At 37.3% G+C, this 22,347-nt stretch overlaps 2 protein-coding genes across 21 annotated transcripts in view; one reads left to right on the forward strand and one right to left on the reverse strand.

The window, feature by feature from the left end:
* Positions 1–22,347, forward strand: part of KEL (Kell metallo-endopeptidase (Kell blood group)) — a 299,932-nt gene that overhangs the window by 89,506 nt on the left and 188,079 nt on the right. The gene's annotated exons all lie outside the window — the stretch shown is intronic.
* Positions 2,772–3,824, reverse strand: TAS2R39 (taste 2 receptor member 39). The gene has a single exon (XM_012447477.2). It carries the CDS (start codon positions 3,822–3,824, stop codon positions 2,772–2,774), a length of 1,053 nt encoding a protein of 350 aa, XP_012302900.2.

A 22,347-nucleotide genomic window follows, 5' to 3' on the forward strand; every position in this document is an offset into this window, starting at 1 on the left:
TCTTTGTGTTGGAAACATTCAAAATCCTCTCTTCTAGCAATTTGAAAATACACGATAAATTATTGTTAACTATAAGTCACCCTCCAGTGCTGTGGAACTCTAGAACTTATTCCTCCTATCTAGACTTATATTTTTAACAATTACTTCTTTATATCTTATTTACTCATCTATGCCTTTCCTGACTGGGCTGATCTAACATGGCCACCATGATGTGCTATTCATTCTAGGTTTTTATTATCAGTCCTTTTCCACTAGAGTAGAAGATTCATGATGACAAAAGCCCTATTTGTTGCATACGTAGCACCTGGAAGAGAATATGCCACATAGTTGGTGTTCAGCCAATACTTGTTCAACTAATAACTGAATGATCCTCTACTTATACATGTCACAGGACAGAAGCAAGGGACTTACTGATGAATTACATAAAGTGAGTAAGACAGAAGACACAGCCATAGATGGTTCCTAACATTCTGGCTTCACCAATGGAAATAATGTGGCACTATTTAATGAGTTGGAGAAAACTGAGAGGGAAATGTGTTTCAAGGGGAAAATTAAGAATCCAACTTTGGATGTTCTACTTTTGAGCTGCCTTTCACATAGAGGTTTTAATATAAATTTTATATTCTAAAAGATGTTTAAAAATGAATTTTTAAAATTTGGCAATTGACTTTTTAGTGCTGACATTCAAGGATCATCAGATATTTAAGGAAAGACTCAATCATGAAAGAAAAGAAACCAAAACACATAGAAAAGTGAAACTTGGAGGAAGAAAAAATATAGAGGGAGGAGAACATAGTTAAAATGTGTCTAATAATTTGTTTTCATTGAAAGCACTCTTTCTATTGAAATATTGGGGATATAGGCAGAAATTTGTGGATTAGTATATTTACTAATGGGAAAAAGAGGATTGTCCTAATGTTGCCTGTCAAAGTTTTAAGGGCTGAAATGGATCAGGGAGAAGAGAGGTTGAAGGTTTGAAGACTGTGGAAAAGATATGAGATAGTCACTGTGGGGACTTAATGAGTGACTTCTCTAGGGAAATATGGGATGGAAATGCTCAATGAAGTTACTTGTTTGAGGCTGAAGAGCATGAATTTGTAGGAACTTGAGCTCATCCAGTTATGAAATACTCTCGAGTAACGCTCAGCAGCTTAGAAGCAAACACAGAATGTTAAATAGTCATTTAAATGTGGGATTATTTCACATTTAGGAGCATCAGAAAATTAGAGTATTTATGATTCATTTATGTAAAAATTATATTAGGGAAATTTTCAAGCATATTCTGAAATAGAATGTAGAAAGAACTTCACATGCCTGAAACCTTGTTTTAAAAAAGCATTAGCATAAGAATAATCTGAACCTCCCCATTCTCTACTCCTTTGCCCTGTGCTGGATTATTTTAAAGCAAATCACAGATACAGCTCATTTCATCTGTAAATATCAAAGATATTTTTGAAGGGTAAGTATAATGATTGACCAATAATCCAAACTGAATATGAAAGGAAGAGAGGAGATGCCTGATAGAGGGACAGAGAATATAGGGGTGTCAATGGATTCAAAACCTGTGATATTCCCATGGCAACCCTTGAGCAAATAAAATGGAAAAATAAGAGGTAGTGATAGGAGAGTGATTCACTTAATGCTTAATTTGTGATTTGTTTGCATTTTTAATAAAAACCAATAGTGAGAGAGTCAATCAATAAATCAATATGCACAATCCTTTCTCTCAAATCCTTTTTACTTACCATTTTCTCTTTCAAAATCAATATAAATCTTTCAAAATTTTGAAATTAGTGAATACATGTTCTAAGTAGTTCAAACAATGCATAAAGGCATAAAATAAATTGTAACTATTTCATTTATTCCCCAGATACCCAGTGACACTGCTCAGAAGCCCTCTGTGAATTGTTTTTGGTATATTTGTCTAGAAACTGTATGTACATATATATGCACACAAATATATAAATATTACGAAAAAAAGAAATACAAAAGGAATCATAAAACATCTCCTTGCTTTTGCACTATGTGTTGGAAATCTTTTCATCTCAGGATACATGCATCTATCTCATTTAAAAAAGATTAACATAATATTCATTTCAGACATTCAGTTCCCCTCATGAATGAATAGTGCAGCTATGAAGATCCTCTTGTACATATTTTTGCTTATGTATACTCAACCATGCTTAGAAAAAAATTCTTAGTAATTTTTAGGTTGAAAGATATTTTATGCATTATTAATTTTGATAGATAGTTCCACATTATTTTGGTTATATCTTTGGAAGATGGAGATAAACGCATTTCAAATTTTTGCTCAGAAAACTTCCCAAGTAATTTAAAAGGCATGTGGAGGGAGAAAGAGAGTTGTCAGAAACTCAAGTTTCAGAACATTCTTCTATTTTGGTGGCTATACAACCCTGCTGCACAGCAGAATCATCTGGAGAACTTAGACAATTGTCTAAGTTCTCACACTAGAAATTCTGACTTAGTAGAGCTGAGATTGGGCATGAAGATTGGTATTTTAAAAAATCAACCCTAGAGACTCTAATGTGTAACCAGTGCATAGAATTACTGCTTTAGACAGAGCCAGGGGAGGTAGAGGGCTCAGGTAAAGAATATGACAAGCACCACTAAGACTGTACCCATGAAGCAAAAAAGAAATGATCAGTCTCCTATATAAAAAGCCACATCAGATGAAAGGGTCAGATCAGGGTTGGAGAAGAAAAGAGGAGAGAAGAGAGAGATCTAGGTCCTGTGGTCTTCTTGGGTGCTGGTCACAGAGTCCACTCTTTTGGGTAAAGATGAAGTCGAACCTGAAGCCGCTTCCAGCCTCTTCTGAGTCCAGGGTTATCCTGAATTAGTAGAATTGAGTGACTGGCAGGGTAGGCAGCCATGATGATCTGGCACAAAATATTCCACAGACTGTAGATGTCAAAGATGTTGGACAGGTAGATAAACAGAGCAACTGCATTGAAAATGTAGAGAATGAGAAAGTAGCTGGTGGCTTTGATGGCCCCCATGTGAGCCTCCATGCTGGGGTCCTTGGACCCTGTGGCATTGCTTCCCATGTGTAGAGTGTGTCTCTTGAGAGAGAGGATCAGCAGGGTGGCTGCCAGGATGAACATGATCAGAGGAACCACAATCCCCAGGTTATAGAAAAAAGCCAGGCTGACCACACTGGTCTCAGAGAAGTACTTTTTCTTAGTGGAGTTGAAGGAATGGATAGGGAAAGAATTGTTACAATACACAGTGCAGATGTTGATGCAGAACATGCTGTGACTGAAGGAAATAAACACGGATAGCCATAGAAGCCAGGGCATCAATCCAGAAATTCTCCACCTCAGCTTGAGGAAAAGAGGGTAGGAGAAATTGGCAATCTTCACAAAATAGAAGAAACTAAGCCAGGCAGCAAACCACAGGGTACAAAAATTTAAGAATATAAAACTTATTTTGAATGTATAATATACAGCATCTTCATAATAAAAACTTAGGGAGTTTGAGCTGATGGTAATTTCCAACATCATGAAGCTTTGGAGAGCTATTCTGGATATACACAGGAAAACCAGGATCCTGCCACTTGTGGAAACTGCCTTATTTTGAACCCATTCAGCTGCATGTATAGCCGTGATGAATCCATTTGCAATGATACCAATGAGGTATTCAGCAAGTAAAACTGCTAACAGTAAGGTGATGAGAAATGGCGACAATTTACTTTCTGGGGGATCGCAGAGTTTAGTCATCCTGAGCTGTTGCTTCTCTTTGGTGTCTGGAGGAAAATATCTCCCTAGCGTTTGGTTGGCAGATTCTTGATAACTCCCAGTATTCATATCATAGGAGGAAGCAGTTGATACATCATTTCCAAATTCACTCCATTTGTTTATTTCATAATCCTTAGCTCTACATCTAGAGATGCAAATGTTGGAAGGATTTGGTTTCTAATCCTCTCCCTATTTTTGAACATACTGATATTAGTTCAATAATGAGGCCCAGGGAAGTGCTTGAGTACACTCTCTTTGAGTCCACTCTCTTTAAAAGCAGCTAACATGGTACTGAGGTCCATGTTCTTTGGTAGCTTCAGTTAATCTGAACATTGGTTGACTGAGTCATCATTTAACTTAGTTTCACCTTGTGACTGCAGAAAATGATTGAAAATAGTAACTGCTACACACACACACACACACACACACACACAAACGCACTTCGTATTTTGTGCTAGGAAACGTTCAAATGATTTATTTATAATTACTACATTTAAACTTCACAACAACCTTATGAGCATGTACTTTTATTACCTCTATTTTGCAAATGAAGAAACTGAGGCATACAGAGGCTAAATAACTTGGCCAACGTCACACAACTAGAAAGTGATAGAACTGGGATTGAAACCCAAGTCACCTGGTCTCAGAGTTCCTCCCCTTACCCACTATGTTATGCTACCTAGACCTGTGGATTCTTTTGTGTGCTTAAGACTAAATGCAGTGTTAATTCGACTGTGACTTTTTTTTCCTGGTAGCCTTTTATGTCCTCACCCTTTAAAGAAAAGTCAGTAAAGCAAGAAGACACTAATTTTCAAGAGATAGGACTCTCTTTTCAAAGTAAATTACTTGAGAGGTAATAAATTTAATTATACATAAATGATCATACACAGGATCATACACACACACACACACACACACACACACACACACACACACACACATTCACCTTTCATTTCAAGCAAAATAAGAGTTGAAGGAAAACCTCCCTAGTTCCGAACAAGGTAAGCTAATGAACCTGAGAGTAAAAGCAATCCTCCAATTCATCTAATTTTGGAATGTTAAAACCAAAAGAAAGGCAAAAAGAATCACTTTTATCTTAGGGAAGTTTTTTCTGTTTTTAAAACATCAGCATCGGACACATAATGATAAAATGGACTTTTCATTTCAGAGTAAATTAATTTTTATGAATGTATATAACTCTAAAATAATGATGAAGTAATTCTAAGGTTGGTAGGTGAGAAGTCTCAGAAAATCTCTACATTTGGTTTTTACTTAAAGCTTTTTAAAAACAGGGCAAGAACTTTTAAAAGTTTTCTGGCTTGATTAATGATTTTAGGTGAGTGGTTATGAATTTTAGCATCTCATTTGAAAATCTGTATTCCTGAACAAATATTTCCCTTGAATACAGCATAAAAGGTAACTGCTTCTCTGCTTGTTTCTACCCATTTGCACAAGTAGGCCTGGAGCATCTCAGGACCTCCAGATTAGTTTTAAAGAGGATTTTTTTTTTGCCACTGGCTTTCTCCTACTTCTGCTGATCCAAGCTTCCCAGAGTGGGAGGAGAAAGAGGACATGGTCCCTTAAGAGCCTGTTTCGTCCCTCCTCATTTGATTTGCTTATCCTTGTATCCCACTCCCAGTTCCTAGCCTGTGCCTGACACCCAGGAGGCAGTGCATAATGCTGGGTTAATGAATGGCCTTACTGAAGACTGTCAGCTCAGAGAAGCTCTTTATGAGAGACATGAGGAGAAACGGCAGTTCCATCTCTCTTCAAATTTGAAAATCTGCAGATCCTATGCCTAAATTGAGGGTCAGAGTATAAACAGTGAGGATGAATGAGAACACAGCAGACTGTGGAGAACGTCTGTGTAAGAAACACTGGTGGGTGACAGAGAGGACAAAGGAAGGGGAAGCAGAGACAGAGCAGCAGGCTGAGAAAGAGCTCAGACAGGGTCTGGCTTCACAGTGTGGGGTGCTGCAGAGGCCATGGGCAGGAGCTGGGGCCACAGACAACACCAAAGGCATTGCAGAAGACGTTCTGCTTGCCACAGCTTATGAAAGAGGTGCTTCCTGCAATGGAAAAAGTTTCATTCATCGAAATTTCCAGGGACAGTCTGAGGGGGGATGAAATTACCTTTCTGGGTGAAAAGATGATCTTAAAGTAACACTGTTGGACCAGTTCCTAAATGGCACATCCAATTTCCTAAATACATGTTGGATAGATTCAAGTGAGTGTTTCTAATATTAGGTTGGTGCAAAAGTAATTGCGGTTTTTGTCATTACTTAAAAAAAAGGCAAAAACCACAATTGCTTTTGCACCAACCTAATAATTAAGGAAAGCTCATGAAGAAAACTCTGACCCATTAGGGACATAGGGAATAGCTTTTAAAAGTCCAGTTTATTTTGGTTATATTTTTTTTATTTTTTAATTTTTTTTATTTTGGTTATATTTTTAACTTATTATTGTGAAATAACTTTTGACATAGCAATGAGTTGTAAAGATAGTACAGAAAATTTTCATACACCCTTCACTCCGCTTCCACTAATGCTTACATCTTACATAATCATGGTACAATGATCAAAAGTAGGAAATTGGCATTATTACAATACTATCACCTCAACTTTTGGCTTCGTTTGGATTTTTCCAGTTTTTCCACTAATGTCCTTTCTTCTGTTTCAAGACCCAGTCCAGTATACCACATTGTAATTAATCATTGTTTCTTTCATCTCTTTCACTTTGAAACAAATTCTTGGTCTTTCCTTTTCTTTTATGACCTTGACAGTTTTGAAGAGTCCTGGTCAGGTATTTTGCAGTATTCCTTGATTTAGGTTTGTCTTACATTTTCTCATAATTAGACTAGGTTAATGGATTTTGGGAAGAATACCACAGAGATGATGTGCCCCTCTGACTGCGGGACATGTGATGTCAATGACTTTTACTGGTGATGTTAACGTGATTGCTTAGTTAAGGTGATATCTGACAGGTCTCTCCACCATAAAGTTATTCTTTTTTTCCTTTTGTACTCTATCAATTTTAAGTAAGTCTGGCCCCACACTCAACGGGGGAGATGAATGAAACTTCACCTGCCAGAGGAGAACTCTTGACGAGTTTGTGGACATATTTTAATTACCACTACAGAAATATTCTGTAGGAGATACTTTGAAGCTATGCAAATATCTTGTTTTTCTTAAAACTCTTGTCCACTAATTCGAGTATTCATGAGGGCATGCTGCCTGCAGCAATTAACATTAGTGTGGCTTTATAATTTTTTGTTTTCCTCTTTCCCATCACCTTTATTAATTAGAATTCTTCTTTAAGAAAGAATTGTTCCTTCTCTCCCATTTATTTACTTCATCAAACATTTATTTGTGTTCCTGTGCACTCACGGATTTTCATTTTAAATTTTGTATTTCTGTCACACTCCAATACTGTTACTATTTTTTACTCAACCTGCTGAAGTTTTGGCAATTGGGAACTGTTTCAGATTGGTTCTTATGTCTTTTAAATATGACTCCATTTTTTTTTTCTTAAGAACTTCCTAAGTTTCTGGCATCATGGTATGTTCAAAACTCACATTTTTCCCACCCCAACACTGGAAGTAACCATTTATTCAAGGAGTCTTAATTCTTTTATTGGAGAATGGCATTTGCACACCAGGATCTAGATATTTAACTTTGTAAGAAACTGCCAAACTATTTTCTAGAGTAGTTTATGCTATTACCAGCAATGTATGAGAGTTTTCCAGTTGCTTCACATCTTTACCAGCACTTGGTATTGTCAAATGTTTTTTTAAAAATTTTAATAATTTAAAAATGTGTAGTGGTATTTCTTTGTAATTTTAATTTGCATTTCCCTAATGACTAGTGATGTTGAGCATCTGTTCATATGCTTATTGTGATGGTTAACACTGGATGTCAACTTGATTGGATTGAAGGATACAAAGTATTGATCCTGGGTGTGTCTGTGAGGGTGTTGCCAAAGGAAATTAACATTTGAGCCAGTGGGCTGGGAAAGGCAGACCCACCCTTAATCTGGTGGGCACCATCTAATCAGCTGCCAGTGAATATGAAGCAGACAGAAAAATGTGAAAAAGAGAGACTGGCTTAGCCTCCATCTTTCTCCTGTGCTGGATGCTTCCTGCCCTGAAACATTGGACTCTTAAGTTCTTCAGTTTTGGAACTTGGACTGACTCTCCTTGCTCCTCAGCCTCCAGATGGCCTATTGTAGGACCTAGTGATGGTGTGAGTTAACGCTTCATAAACTCACCTTTAAATATACATATACATATATATATATACACACACACACATATGTATATATGCATGACTTATCCTTCCAGTCTCTTAATGTTTTTCACAGAATACAAGTTTTAAATTTTGGTAAAATTCAATTTATCAATTTTTCTTTTGTGGATTGTGCTCTTGGTGTTTGGTCATAAAAATGTGCCAGACCCAAAGCTGTACATGTTTTCTTTGAGAAGTTATATGATTTTAGCTTTCGTATTTATGTTGATGATCTATTTAGAATTAATTTTTGTGTAAGGTATGAGGAATGTGTCCACATTGGGTGTTTTTAACTTTTGGTATATGAATATCCAATTGTTCTACAACATTTGTTGTCAAAAGCATCCTTTCTCCATTAAATTGACTTGCATCTCTTGTCAAGTATCAGTTGGCTATATTTGTTTGGCTCTATTTCTCCACTGTCTCTTCTATTTTATCTATCTATCTATCTATCCTTTTGTAAAAAACACACCATTTAATTATTTTAATGTTATAATAAGTCTTGAAGTCAGTGTGACTCCTCTAATTTTCTTCATGCTTTTCAGAGTTGTCTTGCTGTGAGTGGAGCCTCTGGAAAAATGTTTGAGCAAATTCTTTTCAGCAATAACTGTGGTTAATTTTAAGATTGTTTTTCTTTAATTTTCTACAGTTTTTCTACCATGAATGTAGTTTGGATTTTATTATTATTATTATTTAATATGTTTTGCTTGGCATTCAGAAGGGGCTCTAGATATAACATTTTATATATTTTTTTAAATGGAAAAAGCTTTCAGCAATTGTATCTTTTTCTTTCTTTTTTCTTTTTCGAAATGGAGTCTTGCTTTGTTACCCAGGCTGGAGTGCAGTGGTGAGATCTCTGCTCACTGAAAACTCTGCCTCCTGGGTTCAACTGATTCTCCTGCCTCAGCCCCAGCCTCCCAAGTAGCTGGGATTACAGGCGCACGCCCACGCCTGGCTAATTTTTGTATTTTTAGTAGAAACAGGGTTTCACCATGTTGACCAAGCTGGTCTCAAACTCCTGACTTCAAGTGATCCACTCACCTTGGCCTCCCAAAGTGTTGGACGTGAGCCACTGCACCTGGCCCAGCAGTTGTATCTTTACATACTGCTTCTCAGACTTGTCTTCCATTCTCTTTACCTGGAATTACAATTAGATTCAGTTTTTCTTAACTGTTTTTGCAAGTTTTTAATATTTTTGTCTCTGTATTTTATATTCTGAAGGCACCCATGTAATTTACCATGCAAATGAAATACTTTTGAGAGTAAAAAGAGTGCAAGAATAATTAAAATTATATGATTACTTAAAATACTAATTTATTGGCTAAAATTACTTTTATTACTTGTCGATAGTCTGATAAAGTAGATCTATTCTAAAAGCATTCTATGAAACCTTTCTAAAAACTATATATCCTGCTCTCTAAAGCAAAAAAAAAAAGGACTTCTTTGTATTCACTGAACATTAAAAATAAGTAGACAATTTTTATTATATATTAATGTATTTTTAGATTTAAAATTAAAAAAAACATTTTAGACAGGGTTTTGCTCTGTGCCTAGGCTGGAGTGTGGTAGCGTGACCTCTTGGGATCAAGTGGTTCTCCCACCTCAGCCCAGTAGCTGGCACTACAGGTGTGCACCACCATGCCTGGCTAATTTCTGTATTTTTATAGGAATGAGGTCTCCCTATGTTACCCAGGCTGGTATCAAACTCCTGGGCTCAAGCAATCTTTCTGCCTTGGCTTCCCAAAGTACTGGGATTACAGGAATAAGCCACCATGCCTGGCCTTTATTAATGTACTTTAATGAGCTTTTTAGTTATATTTATTTCTGATACCATGTCATTGATATTTTTTCTGAATAATGTATTTTTAAAAAATACCTGTTTTGATTGCTCTTATTTTTATGAAATTGCCTACAGTATTCCTTTCAGTTGCATTTTATGGTTAGCACATTTGAAATTATTGACACCTCAATGGACTCTTCTCTGATATTGAGAAAATAGTTCTTCATAGGTTGAGATAACTAGTATGTGCTAAGTAAGTTCTGCTACATGGAGGCTATTCTCAATTGTAACTTTTTTTTAAACTGAATTATGTAAATATTTTAGCTTCCATTCAGAAAACCTTTCTTTAAAATATTTTATGACAAAAATAATCAAATATATTTTCTCTATTTGTGATTCCTTTAAATGTTTTGCCAGATTTAAATAATGCAAAATTCTAGTCTTCAATTTAACTTTATTATAACAGAATATCTATTTATCCAATCAAAAATAATAACTACACCCAAATGTTCTTTCCAGAAAATTGAGATATTCTAGCATAATTTTTAAATTTTTAAATTATATCTTCTCCATCACTGAGCATGCATGGCTTAATTTGTTTAGTTTCTTTCTTACTTTTGTAGGGATAAATGTTATTATTCAGTGTCTTCCTATTTGTAAGTTGTGTTTTAATCATTGTGATTTTCTCAAAGCTTTAAAAGCTGAAGCATTTTTTGCTCCATTTGTTTAATACTTTGATTATATATTTCCCTTTAATTTTCCACAAAAGCAATCAAAATCTAGAGAAATTGTTTATAGAAATGTTCAATATAATTGTAAGAAATTTTGGTTCATTTACAAAGTACTTCTTCAAAGACTCAAACATATGTAAAGAATGATCAATGAGAGGGAACAAAAAGAGAGAACGTGTGTATTGCTATGCTGAAGTGTTTTTAGTATTCAAGATGAGATTCATCATACAAGTTTAGTAGGTCAGTTATTCTGTCTACATAAAAAAGTTTGCAAAGTTTATCAATTATAGCTTTTGTTTTGATAAAGTATCTCTGATTGCTTGAATATTTTTAATTATGTTTGTACCACAAAAGATTTCAATTGTTTTTACATTTCACAGATTTCTTTTTTTTTTTTTTTTTTTTTTTTTTTTGAGATGGAGTTTCGCTCTTGTTACCCAGGCTGGAGTGCAATGGCGCGATCTCGGCTCACCGCAACCTCCGCCTCCTGGGTTCAGGCAATTCTCCTGCCTCAGCCTCCTGAGTAGCTGGGATTACAGGCACATGCCACCGTGCCCAGCTATTTTTTTGTATTTTTAGTAGAGACGGGGTTTCACCATGTTGACCAGGATGGTCTCGATCTCTTGACCTCGTGATCCACCCGCCTCGGCCTCCCAAAGTGCTGGGATTACAGGCTTGAGCCACCGCGCCCGGCTCACAGATTTCTTAATGTAGTAAGACCCTAAGTTTTTACTGTGACACTGTGCCCCACTAAAACTTGTGTTTATGTTACTAACTGCAAAACAAATAATTTAAAATTTTACCTTTTTAAATGAGTTTCAATAGCACATACTAAAAGGTCAGATATTTCATCTTTAACAGAAATAACTTTTTTTTTGAGACAGAGCCTCACTCTGTCACCCAGCCTGGAGTGTAGTGGCACAGTCTTGGCCTACTGCAACCTCTGCCTTCCAGGTTCAAGCGATTCTTCTGCCTCCACCTCCTGAGTAGCTGGGATTACAGGTGTGTACCACCACACCCAGCTAATTGTTGTATTTTTAGTAAAGGTGGAGTGTCACCATGTTGGTGAGGCTGGTCTTGAACACTTGACCTCAGGTGATCCACCTGCCTTGGCCTCCCAAAGTGTTGGGATTACAGGTGTGAGCCACTGCACTTGGTTAGAAAGAACTTTTAAAAGCTTTACTTTTACTTCATGAGTTGGATGAACACAATCTAACCATTATTTGAATTAACTCATTTTTCTATTTGAAAAATTGGTAAAATTGATATAAAACTGACATCATGTAATTGGAAATTTTTTCTTCTACTGATGGATTAACATATTAATAGGTTTCAGTTCCTTTTTTGTACATGCACAAAAAAAAAATCTTAGAATTAAAAATGTATACCTTGGAATTATATTTCTTTCTTTCCCATTTAGAAGTCTTTGATTTCTTGCCTAATTGCTCCATCTAGGACTTTCAATACTATGTTTAAAGAAGTGGTAAAGTGTACATCTTTGTCTTGTTCCTGATCTTAGAGAGAAAGCTTTTAGTTTTCCATCATTGAGGATGATGTTAGCTGTGGGCTTGTCATATATGGACTGGAGGGGAGGAGAGGGAGGAGGTGGGGATCGGGAAACAGAAGGAAGCAAGGGGGTCTCCCCTCTCAATAGCCATTACAATAGATGGTAACTTTCAACAAACATTGTGCAAGTTTCATGTTCATCATTAACTTCCTTGAAAAATGAAAATTTAATAATTTTCATTATCATACATTTTGTTTTCTGGAGCTCATTATGCCAAAAGCTTGATTGAAAAAAAAAGTCAAATAATAAAATAAGTAGTTGTAGACTTACACCTTACAAAAAATGACAAATTATCATCACAGGAACAGTCGGACCTCTCTTTATATCTGTTCTATGATAGGACTGCTCAACCTCTATTTCCTACTTACTTTTCCTGTACAGTTAAGCTATAATTTCTCATTTTTCCTCCACTGTTCTCTTCAATTAGTGGTCTGAAGGTTTCATGGAATTCTCAGGTCACAGCAAGAGCCATGGCAGGGCTGGTGAGTGGGGCCGGCCCTGGCAGCAATGTTGTTTGCTTTCGCATTACCATCTATGGCTGCAGAGAGATGGCTATCCTGAGCCACTTGCTTAGGAGTGTACTTTATTTTTGTGGCAAGTTCCCTGGATAGTATCCTTCAAAAAGAGGTATTAGTGTCCTTCTGTTCACGGAAACTATAGGGAACACCCAGCTGGGTTTTTAGGGGAGTAGCTCATATACTACTAGAAAAGACCTTGGCAGAAGTTGGAATACAAAATGAAAGTGCCAAATCCTTCCTGTCATATTTTAACAGAGCAGACTAAAAATTAAAGTTAGAGGACAAATGCTAAATCTAGAGAGGGCACTGGAGCAAAAGGCATAGACTAATATCCTTATGGGAAATTTCTCTGGCTCTAGGAAAATTCTTTAACGTTTTGTTCTAATTTACAACTATTTTCTTTATTGGGTCCATTTCACAGTTTATTCCTTTTATTTGTGTCTTTAAAACCTTCAGTGAATATATTTTTCCCTTGCAAAATTTCTAATTGGCTATTTTTCCTGTTTATTTCTTTTTATTTCTGCCCCTTTAAAAAATGTCTGCCTCTTTTAAGGTTATACTATTAGTTTAACAGTAGCTCGGCATTAGGTTTCTATGTTGTATCTTACAGTTTGGGTCTGGTGTTTCATCTTGAACCAGGGAGCCTCTCCTTTCTCCATAGTCACCCTCCTGTCTAGCAAGTTTCACTGTGTTTCAGACCCTTCTTCCTGGTGCTGTGGTTTCCCAGTGAAGAGCCAAGGTTCTTGCCTAGGGCTGATACTGTTGGTATTGCAGATACTTTGTTTCTGTGAGTTGCAGCTCTTTCAGGTGTGTATATTTTTGATACACACTTGACTCCTGGTTATATGTAGTCTTCTTTCAAAATGATGTCTTTTCATTTCTGACCCTAACTCAAGACTAAAATTACAATGGGTTTTATAAAATTTTGATTTTAAGGACCATAAAAATGTGACCTTAGCTGAAATGCCTACACCAAAAGAAACATATCAAATGTCTTGTAACCATGTATTGCCACTGATACCTGATTTGATGCAATAGTTTTCCTTTTCTTCCCTTCCTTCCTGGAGGAGTTGCTGTTGGGGCTCCACTGTCTTTCCTTAGTAACCATCATTCTTAAACATGCTGAAACTTATTTTAGCTTGTGTTCCTCCAGGGACAGACTTTAAGACCAAGGTTTGAATAGAAGTATTTTCCAGTTTTTAGTTTTCTTTTTTAATACTCAGGGTAATATGATTAAAAAAAAAATAAAGGTACATTGTTAGGCCAGTTACCACAGTGGAACACTGAAGCTTCATCCTGAGAGGAATCTCTGGCAAGTGCTGTGAAATGTGTGACTCATAGTTCCCACACCTCAGAGGCAGAAAAGCCTGGATTCATCCATGTCAATTTTCCCATCCTTGGTTGAGGGTTGCTCTTCAGGGTTTGTAGTGGCCCTATTCCCACCTACCCCTCTAGTCTGCCATTTGTGGGCAAAATGACCTTTCCTATCTCTGGTAGAAGTCCACCAGCACAGAGAGGCAGATATGGCAGGTTGAAATTGCTCAGAGGGCACAGGGATGGTAGGGTTCGAGGGATGGACAAGGCACTAACAATGGCTCTTACCTTATTGTACACACCTGTAACTCCAACCTTGGGGAATCTCTTGGCGTGCAAGACCATACTTCTATCTTTGTTTCTATGAGATTGATATATTAGTTACCTCCTGTAAGTGGAATCTTGCAGTGTTTGTTCTTCTGTGCCTGGCTTATTTCATTTAGTAAAATATTCTCCTGGTTCCGGGTTCATTCATGTTTTTGCATATGATAGTATTTCCTTCTTTTTTTGTTTTTTTTTTGTTTTTTTGTTTTGTTTTTTGGAGATGGAATCTAACTCTGTCACCCAGGCTGGAGTGCGGTGGCACGATTGCAGCTCACTGCAACCACTGACTCCCAGGCTCAAGCAATTCTCCCTGCTTCAGCCTCCAAAGTGGCTGGGATTACAGGTGTGCACTGCCACACCCAGCTAATTTTTTGTATTTTTAGTAGAGATGAGGTCTCACCATATCGGCCAGCCTGGTCTTGAACTCCTGACCTCAGCTTATCTACCCATCTCAGCCTCTCAGAGTGCTGTAATTACAGGCATAAACCACCGTGCCTGGCCACTATTTCCTTCTTTTTTTAAGGCTGAGTAATATCCCATTACGATATTCCATATATATATATATATATATATATATATATATATATGAACATTGCATAATATTCTATATATATATAAATTTCTTTATGACATATAAAGAAATTGTTGAGAGTTTTATCATAATTTCTTTACCCATTTGTCCATTGGTTGTTTCTATATCCTAACTATTGTAAATAATCCTGTAGCGAACGTGGAAGTGCAGTGCAGGTATCTCTTCAAGATTTTGATTTCACTTTTTTGGATACATATGCAGAAATGAGATTGCTGGATCATATGGTAGTTCTGTTTTTATTTTAAGGAAGCTTCATGCTGTTTTTCATCTTTACAAATTTTACATTCTTACCAACAGTGTATAACGTTCCAATATCATCTCCTCCCCCGCAGCACTTACCTTCCATGTTTTTTATAATAGCCACTATCACAGATGTGAAATGACATCTCATTGTGGTTTTGATTTGCATTTCCCTGATGATTAGTTATGTTGAACACCTTTTTATATGCCTGTTAGCCATTCATATGTCTTCTTTGGAGAAATAGCAATTCAAGTATTTTCTTCATTTGTAATTATTATTTGTTTATTTACTTATTGCTATTGAGGTGTAGGAGTTTTTTATTTTTGTTAGACATATGATTTGCAACTATTTTCTCCCATCCCACAGGTCGTCTTTCACTTGTATTGATTATTTCCTTTGCTGTGCAGAAGTTTATAGTTTGATAGAAACTCTCAACAAACTGGGTATAGGAGAACTTTTCCTCAACATAATGAAGGTCACATATGACAAACCTGCAGCTACTATTATATACAGCAGTGAAAAACAGAGAATCTTTCCTCTAAGATCAACATGAGTTTTGTGTCCCCAGCCAAATCTCATGTTGAATTAGAGGAGGAACCTGGTGGGAGGTGGCTGGACTATGGGTGGGGATCTCTCCCTTGCTGTTCTCCTGATAGTGAGTGAGTTCTCATGCGATCTGATGGCTTAAAAGTGTATAGCACTTCTCCCCCCACTGTTTCTCCTGCCACCATAAGAAGAAGGTCCTTGCTTCCCCTTTACCTTCTGCCATGATTGTAAGTTTCCTGAGACCCACCCCACCCCAAGTCATGTTTCCTGTTAAGCCTGCAGAACAGTGAGTCAATTAAACATATTTTCTTCATAAATTACTCAGTCGTCTCAGATAGTTCTTTACAGCAATGTGAAAATGGACTAATAACAGTACTGGAAGTTCTAACCAAATCAGTTAGGCAAGAAAAAGAAATACAAGGCACTTAAATCAAATCACAAGACATTCAAATGAAATCAGAAAGGAAGAAGTAAAAGTATTTTTTTCATAGATGACATGATACTATATGTAGAAAATCCCGAAAACACTACCAAAAAACTTAGAATGAATAAATTCATTAAAGTTACAGGATACAAAATTGACCTATGAAAATTTGTTGAGTTTCTATATACTAACGATGAACCATCTGAAAAGGAAATTAAGAAAACAATTCCACTTACAAAAGCATCAAAGATAATAAAATAGAAATAAACCAAACCAAGAAGGCAAAGGATATATGCAAACATTAAAACGTTGATGAATAAAACTAAAGAAGATACAAATAAATGGAAAAACATCCTGTGTTCATAGATTGGAAAGCTTAATGTTGTGAAAATATCCATACCATCCAAAGGAATATATGGATTCAATGCTATCCTCATTCAATCCCAATGGCATTTTTAATAAAAATAGAGAAATGTTCTAAAAATTTATATGAAACCACAAAAGACCCCAAATAGCCAAAGTGCTCTTGAGAAAGAACAAAGTTGGAGGCATCATACTTTGTGATTTCAAAATATATTACAAAGCTACAGTAATTAAAACAATATGATATTGGCATAAACACATACACATCGACCAATGTAACATGATAGATAACCCAGAAATAAACCTACTCATGTATGGTCAACTGATCTTTGACATGGGTACCAAGAATACATAATGGATAAAGGATACTCTCTTCAACACATTGTGTTGTGAAAATTGAATATTCACATGCAAAAGAATAAAGCTGAAATATTATTTTACAGCATACACAAAAATAAACTCAAAGTAGGTTAAAATACATTGAAGATTTAAACATAAGACTTCAAACTATAGTACTCCTAGAAGAAAACACAGGGAAAAATATTTCTCCATATTGGGATTAACAATGATTTCTTAGATATGACAACAAAAGCACAGAAGCACAGCAACAAAAATGAAAATAGACAAGCAAGGGTATATCAAACTAAAAAACTTTCACTTTGGATAGGTTGGAATGGGATATCAGTAGTGTTTTATTAATAAATGGATAATTATAATTAAAGATAATTATAAAGATTGAGACATTGTATGATTGCTGTGATTGGTCATGGAAACCCAGAAGAAATGACAGAGTCAGGTAGGTCAATGTTCAACTCAAAATATAGTTTTAAAGTCAGAAGGTCTTCAACCAGTTTAAAAAGATTCTCATCTCTTGCAATTTTCAGTACACCCACAGAAAATGAGGGATGCTGAAAGTCAGGCCTAAGATTTCATTATAATGGTGGCAGATTTTAAAAGGATTGAATTTACAGCCTTGGCAAAGATTCCTGTGATAAAGTTAGAACTCTTGTGAGGACTAAACATATTCTAGGGCTTGGGATTGGGAAATTTGGATAGATGCGCATAAGAACATTGAATCCCCAGGTTCCCTGAACCTTTGAAATTTGCTAGAAAAGAGCAAACTTCTTTTGCATAGAGACCGTGCACAGATTTCATCTGAGATAATGTTTTGCCTTGTTCTTGAAATTTGCCCACATGTTTCAACTCATTGATTTCAGAGAATCATTAGGGCCAAGTATCAGTGTGGTCCAAGAAAGGAAGGACTGTCCCTGTAATGGAAAGGAAAAGATTACTCACCAAAGTGCTGGCTAACTTTTATCAACAGGAATGAGGTGAACATGCCTGGGAATGGATTTTGACCATTTTGAATCACAGAAAACATGATATAAGATTAATTAGAAAGAATTTGTTGACACAGAGGTTGTATTAGTTATCTATTGCTGCATAATAAATCACCACAAATGTAGTGTCTTAAAAACATGCACACACATTTATTATCTTTCAGTTTCTGGGGTGAGGAATTTTGGGCACAGTTTAACTGGGTCCTCTGCTTCAGCATCTTTCACAAGCTATAGTCCAGGTGTTAGCCAGGGATACATTCTCTCTGAAGGCTTAATTATGGAATGGCATGTTTCCAAGCTCACACGGTTGTTGGCAGCATTCAGTTCCCTGTGGGTTTTGGACTGAGGGCCTTAGTTCCTTGCTAGCTGTTGGTCAGAGGCCACCTTCAATTTCTTGCCATCTGGGTCTTTCCAGAATGGCAGCTTGCTTCATCAAACCTAGCAAGGGAGAGAGTCTATGAGAAAGTGAAAGTAACCATCTTATGTAATCACATAAGCACATTTCATCATTTTTGCCGAATTCCATCAGTTGGAAGCAAGTTATATTAATAGTTTCAGGCTACTCTCAAGAAGAAGATTACAGAGTGGCATGAACATCAGGAGGCAGAGATCATTAGGAATCTTGGAAGCTGCCAACCACAGAGACACTCTCCCTTTGTCCACGATTTAAGTCCTTGACAAAGGATGCCTGGAACCCCTTTGATGTTCCTCTGGAGGGACTTTATGAAGTTTGGAAATATTGTGAACTAAGGAAAATTGTATGGAGAGGCTCAAACTGTTTTGGCAGAGTACTAAGGAAAGATTCAGGATAATGAGGTGTGCAAGTAAGAATGGATATATTATATAAGGCCAGAAAACCAGTCAGGTGGCTCTATTACCTGAGAAATCCCAGATTATGTAGACTTCAGTAGTTCAGTTAGGAATATACTAGTGAGCGAGCCCCTGGAATTGCTGAGAATTTTGGCGGTCACTGTCCTGTCTAGGTCGGAGTTGGGCAGGCAATGCCTCTATGAAGTAGGGTTCCTATGCATCAATGGGGGATTATAGGATACTGGGCCAGGGGAGGCCTACTATTGCCACTACAGTGTTGGAGGCAAAAGGGGGACATAGTTACTGTGACAGCAATTACAAAAGAGCCAAAATAGGCAGCAGTCACAAAATAGGCAAAAACTACAAAACAGCAAAAAAAAGTGAAAATTACAACCTGGAGGTCTTGGCCCACAGGGATATTTGGTGATGGCTAATAGACCATGATGTTCCTGGGAGAAATGTAAATGGAAAGGTAATAATGAAATGTATGACTTAAATATACAAAAGGTTCAAGATTGATTGAGCAGAAAGCTGATATTGGCAAATATAGAGAAAAGTCACAATTTTTCACCTGCTTTCCAGACCAGAGTTACTTTTCAGAAGAAGCATCATCTATTATTTATTTATTAGATGGAGTCTTACTCTGTTGCCCACACTGGAGTGCAGTGGCATGATCTCGGCTCACTCTAATCTCTGCCTCCCAGGTTCAAGTGATTCTCTTGCCATAGCCTCCCAAGTAGCTGGGATTACAGGCATGTGCCACCACACCCTGGCTAATTTTTGTCTTTTTAGTAGAGACAGGGTTTCACCATGTTGGCCAGCCTGGTCTCGAACTGCTGACCTTTGTGATCCACCTGCCTCGGCCTCCCAAAGTACTGGGATTACAGGCATGCGCCCTACCACATGGCATATTTATTAAAGGGGAGACCATGCAATAACACAGCATATGTTTGTAGTATGTGAAAAGACTCCTTTTATCTTTCTCCAAAGACACTTATGGCCATTTACTAGGATAACTGCATCTGGGAATGAGACACTCCCAATTGTGTGTGTGTGTGTGTGTGTGATATTAGATATGGTTCTCAGCTGACACCAAAATTCCATTAAGGCCTCAATGGTAGGGTAGAGTTAATGGAAGCCAAGTGATAAATGGGGTAGTAGTCTAAGTCCATTTCACAGCGAGTACATTTTTTTCTCATCCTGTGGTCATTTCTCTGGCACCTGAATGCATAACTTAGAAGAATATAATCTACAGATGCAGAACTTTCATATCCATTCCCTGACATGTGGAGCAAGCATTATTATAATTGGAAAGGCCAAGTAGAGCCCTGTGAATTTGCATCCTGCAGCTAAGAGAGTGAAGTCACAATTCCTCCTACTGGAATGATAGAGATAAGTGCTACTCTTAAACAATTAAAGGATGCACATGTGGTGGTCTGCTTTATAGCTCCGTTATTTCAGCAGTCTGTCTCATGCAAAATTAAATAGATGAAAACAGACCATGGGGTGCTACTGTAAACTATTTAAAAAAGCTCCACTGACAGCTGCTGTGGTCTGAGGTGATATCTTTGCAAAAACAATCAACACAGTCTCTGGTATTTGGCATGCAGCTATTAAATCTGATGAATGCTATTTTTTTTTCAATTCCCACCAGAAAAAAAACATAAGAGTAGTTTACATTCACCTATATGGACAGTCATGTGGATTCACAGTTCCACCTTGAGACCATATTAACTTTGTTATAATATGGGTCCCTTGATCCTCCTGACATCCACAGGACAGAATCCTGGTTCATACATTGATGATATTGTGTTAGTTGGATCTGAGGAGCAGGAAGTGGCAAGTACTCTAGATATCCTAGCAAGGCACATGCACAGTGAAAATATTTAAGGGCCTACAACATCAGTGAAGTTTTTAAGGCTCAGTGTTGTACCTTGAACAACCTATCACTAAAAAGGAGGCACAGTGCTTGGGAGATCATAAATTTTGGAGACAGCATTTACTGTACTTGGCAATGATATATTCAGTTGCTTTAGTGGCTCACTCACAGATACCAGTTTGGAGTGGTATTTAGAGCAAAAAAAAAAAAAAAAAGACTCTGGAGCAGGTTCAAACTTTGATTTAAGCTGTCCTTTATTTTGGCCATATCACCTGGCAGATCCTATGGAACTACAGAGATTCATGGTTAATGGTGCTGAGCATAGTCTCTAGTAAGTCCCAGGGAGAGAGATAGATGCTGGGTAGACCAATAGGCTTCTGAAACAAGGCCATGCTGTCTGCAGCAGAGAACTCTTTTTATTTTGTTTATTTATTTATGGATCTTTAAAGATTTAGAAGATCATCAACTTTATTGGAATCATAAGTCAAACACACACACACACACACACACACACACACACACACACACACACACACACCCTACCAAACAATCTGAGAAATCTGAACATTGACAGGATATTTGATGACAATAGGAATGATTATTAAAGATGTGATAATAGAATTGTAAATATGTTTTTATTCAATAGGTTTTTGGGGAACAGGTGGTGTTTGGTTACGTGAGTAAGTGGTTCTTTTTTTTTGAGATGGAGTCTCGCTCTGTTGCCAGGCTGGAGTGCAGTGGCACGATCTCGGCTCACTGCAACCTCCGCCTCCCTGGTTCAAGCGATTCTCCTCCCTCAACCTCCTGAGTAGCTGGGACTACAGGAGCGTGCCACCATGCTCAGCTAATTTTTGTACTTTTAGTAGAGATAGGGTTTCATCATGTTGGCCAGGATGGTCTCAATCTCTTGACCTTGTGATCTGCCCACCTTGGCCTCCCAAAGTGCTGGGATTACAGGCGTGAGCCACCATGCCCAGCCATGAATAATTATTTAATGGTTATTTCTGAGATTTTGGTGCACCCATCACCTGAGCAGTGTACCCGTACCCAACGTGTAGTCTTTTATCACTCGCCCCCTTCCCACCCTTTCCATGAGTCCTCAAAGTTCATTGTATCATTCTTATGCCTCTGCGTCCTCATATCTTAGCTCTTACTTATGAGTGAGAACAATGTTTGGTTTTTCATTTCTGAGTTACTTCACTTAGAATAATGGTCTCCAATTCCATCCAGGTTGCTGAAAATGCTGTTATTTCCTTCCTTTTTATGGCTGAGTAGTATTCCATGGTGTGTGTGTGTGTGTGTGTGTGTGTGTATAGATAGATAGATAGATATAAAACATTTTCATTATCCACTCATTGATGGATGGGCGTTTGGGTTGGTTCCATATTTTTGCAATTACGAATTGTGCTGCTGTAAACATGCATGTGCAAGTCACTTTTCATATAATGATTTTTCTTCTTCTGGATAGATACCTAGTAGTGGGATTGCTGAATCAAATGGTAGATCTACTTTTAGTTCTTTAAGGAATCTCCTCCCTGTTTTCTATAGTGGTTGTACTGGTTTATTTTCCCACCAGCAGTGTAAAAGTGAGAGAACTATTTTTTTTGGAAAAGGAGCACATGGCATGGCCATGGACTCTATAGAGACCCAATACCTCACCATGAAACATCAAGTGGCTACAGGGCCAGAACTGCCCATCATGACCTGTATTGACAGACCCACAAATTATAGATTTGAGTGGGTACAACACAAATACATCACACAATGGGAATGGTGCAGTTGAGATTGGACCCAACCTAATCCAGAGGCCCTAAGTAACAGAAGACAGTGGTTCAATCTCCGTATGAACTACATCTGCAAAACTAACACTGCTCCTTTAG

This window comes from Aotus nancymaae, unplaced genomic scaffold (assembly GCF_030222135.1).
Source record: "Aotus nancymaae isolate 86718 unplaced genomic scaffold, 86718_ANA_hifiasm-v0.15.2.pri h1tg000002l, whole genome shotgun sequence".
Lineage (NCBI taxonomy): Eukaryota > Metazoa > Chordata > Mammalia > Primates > Aotidae > Aotus > Aotus nancymaae.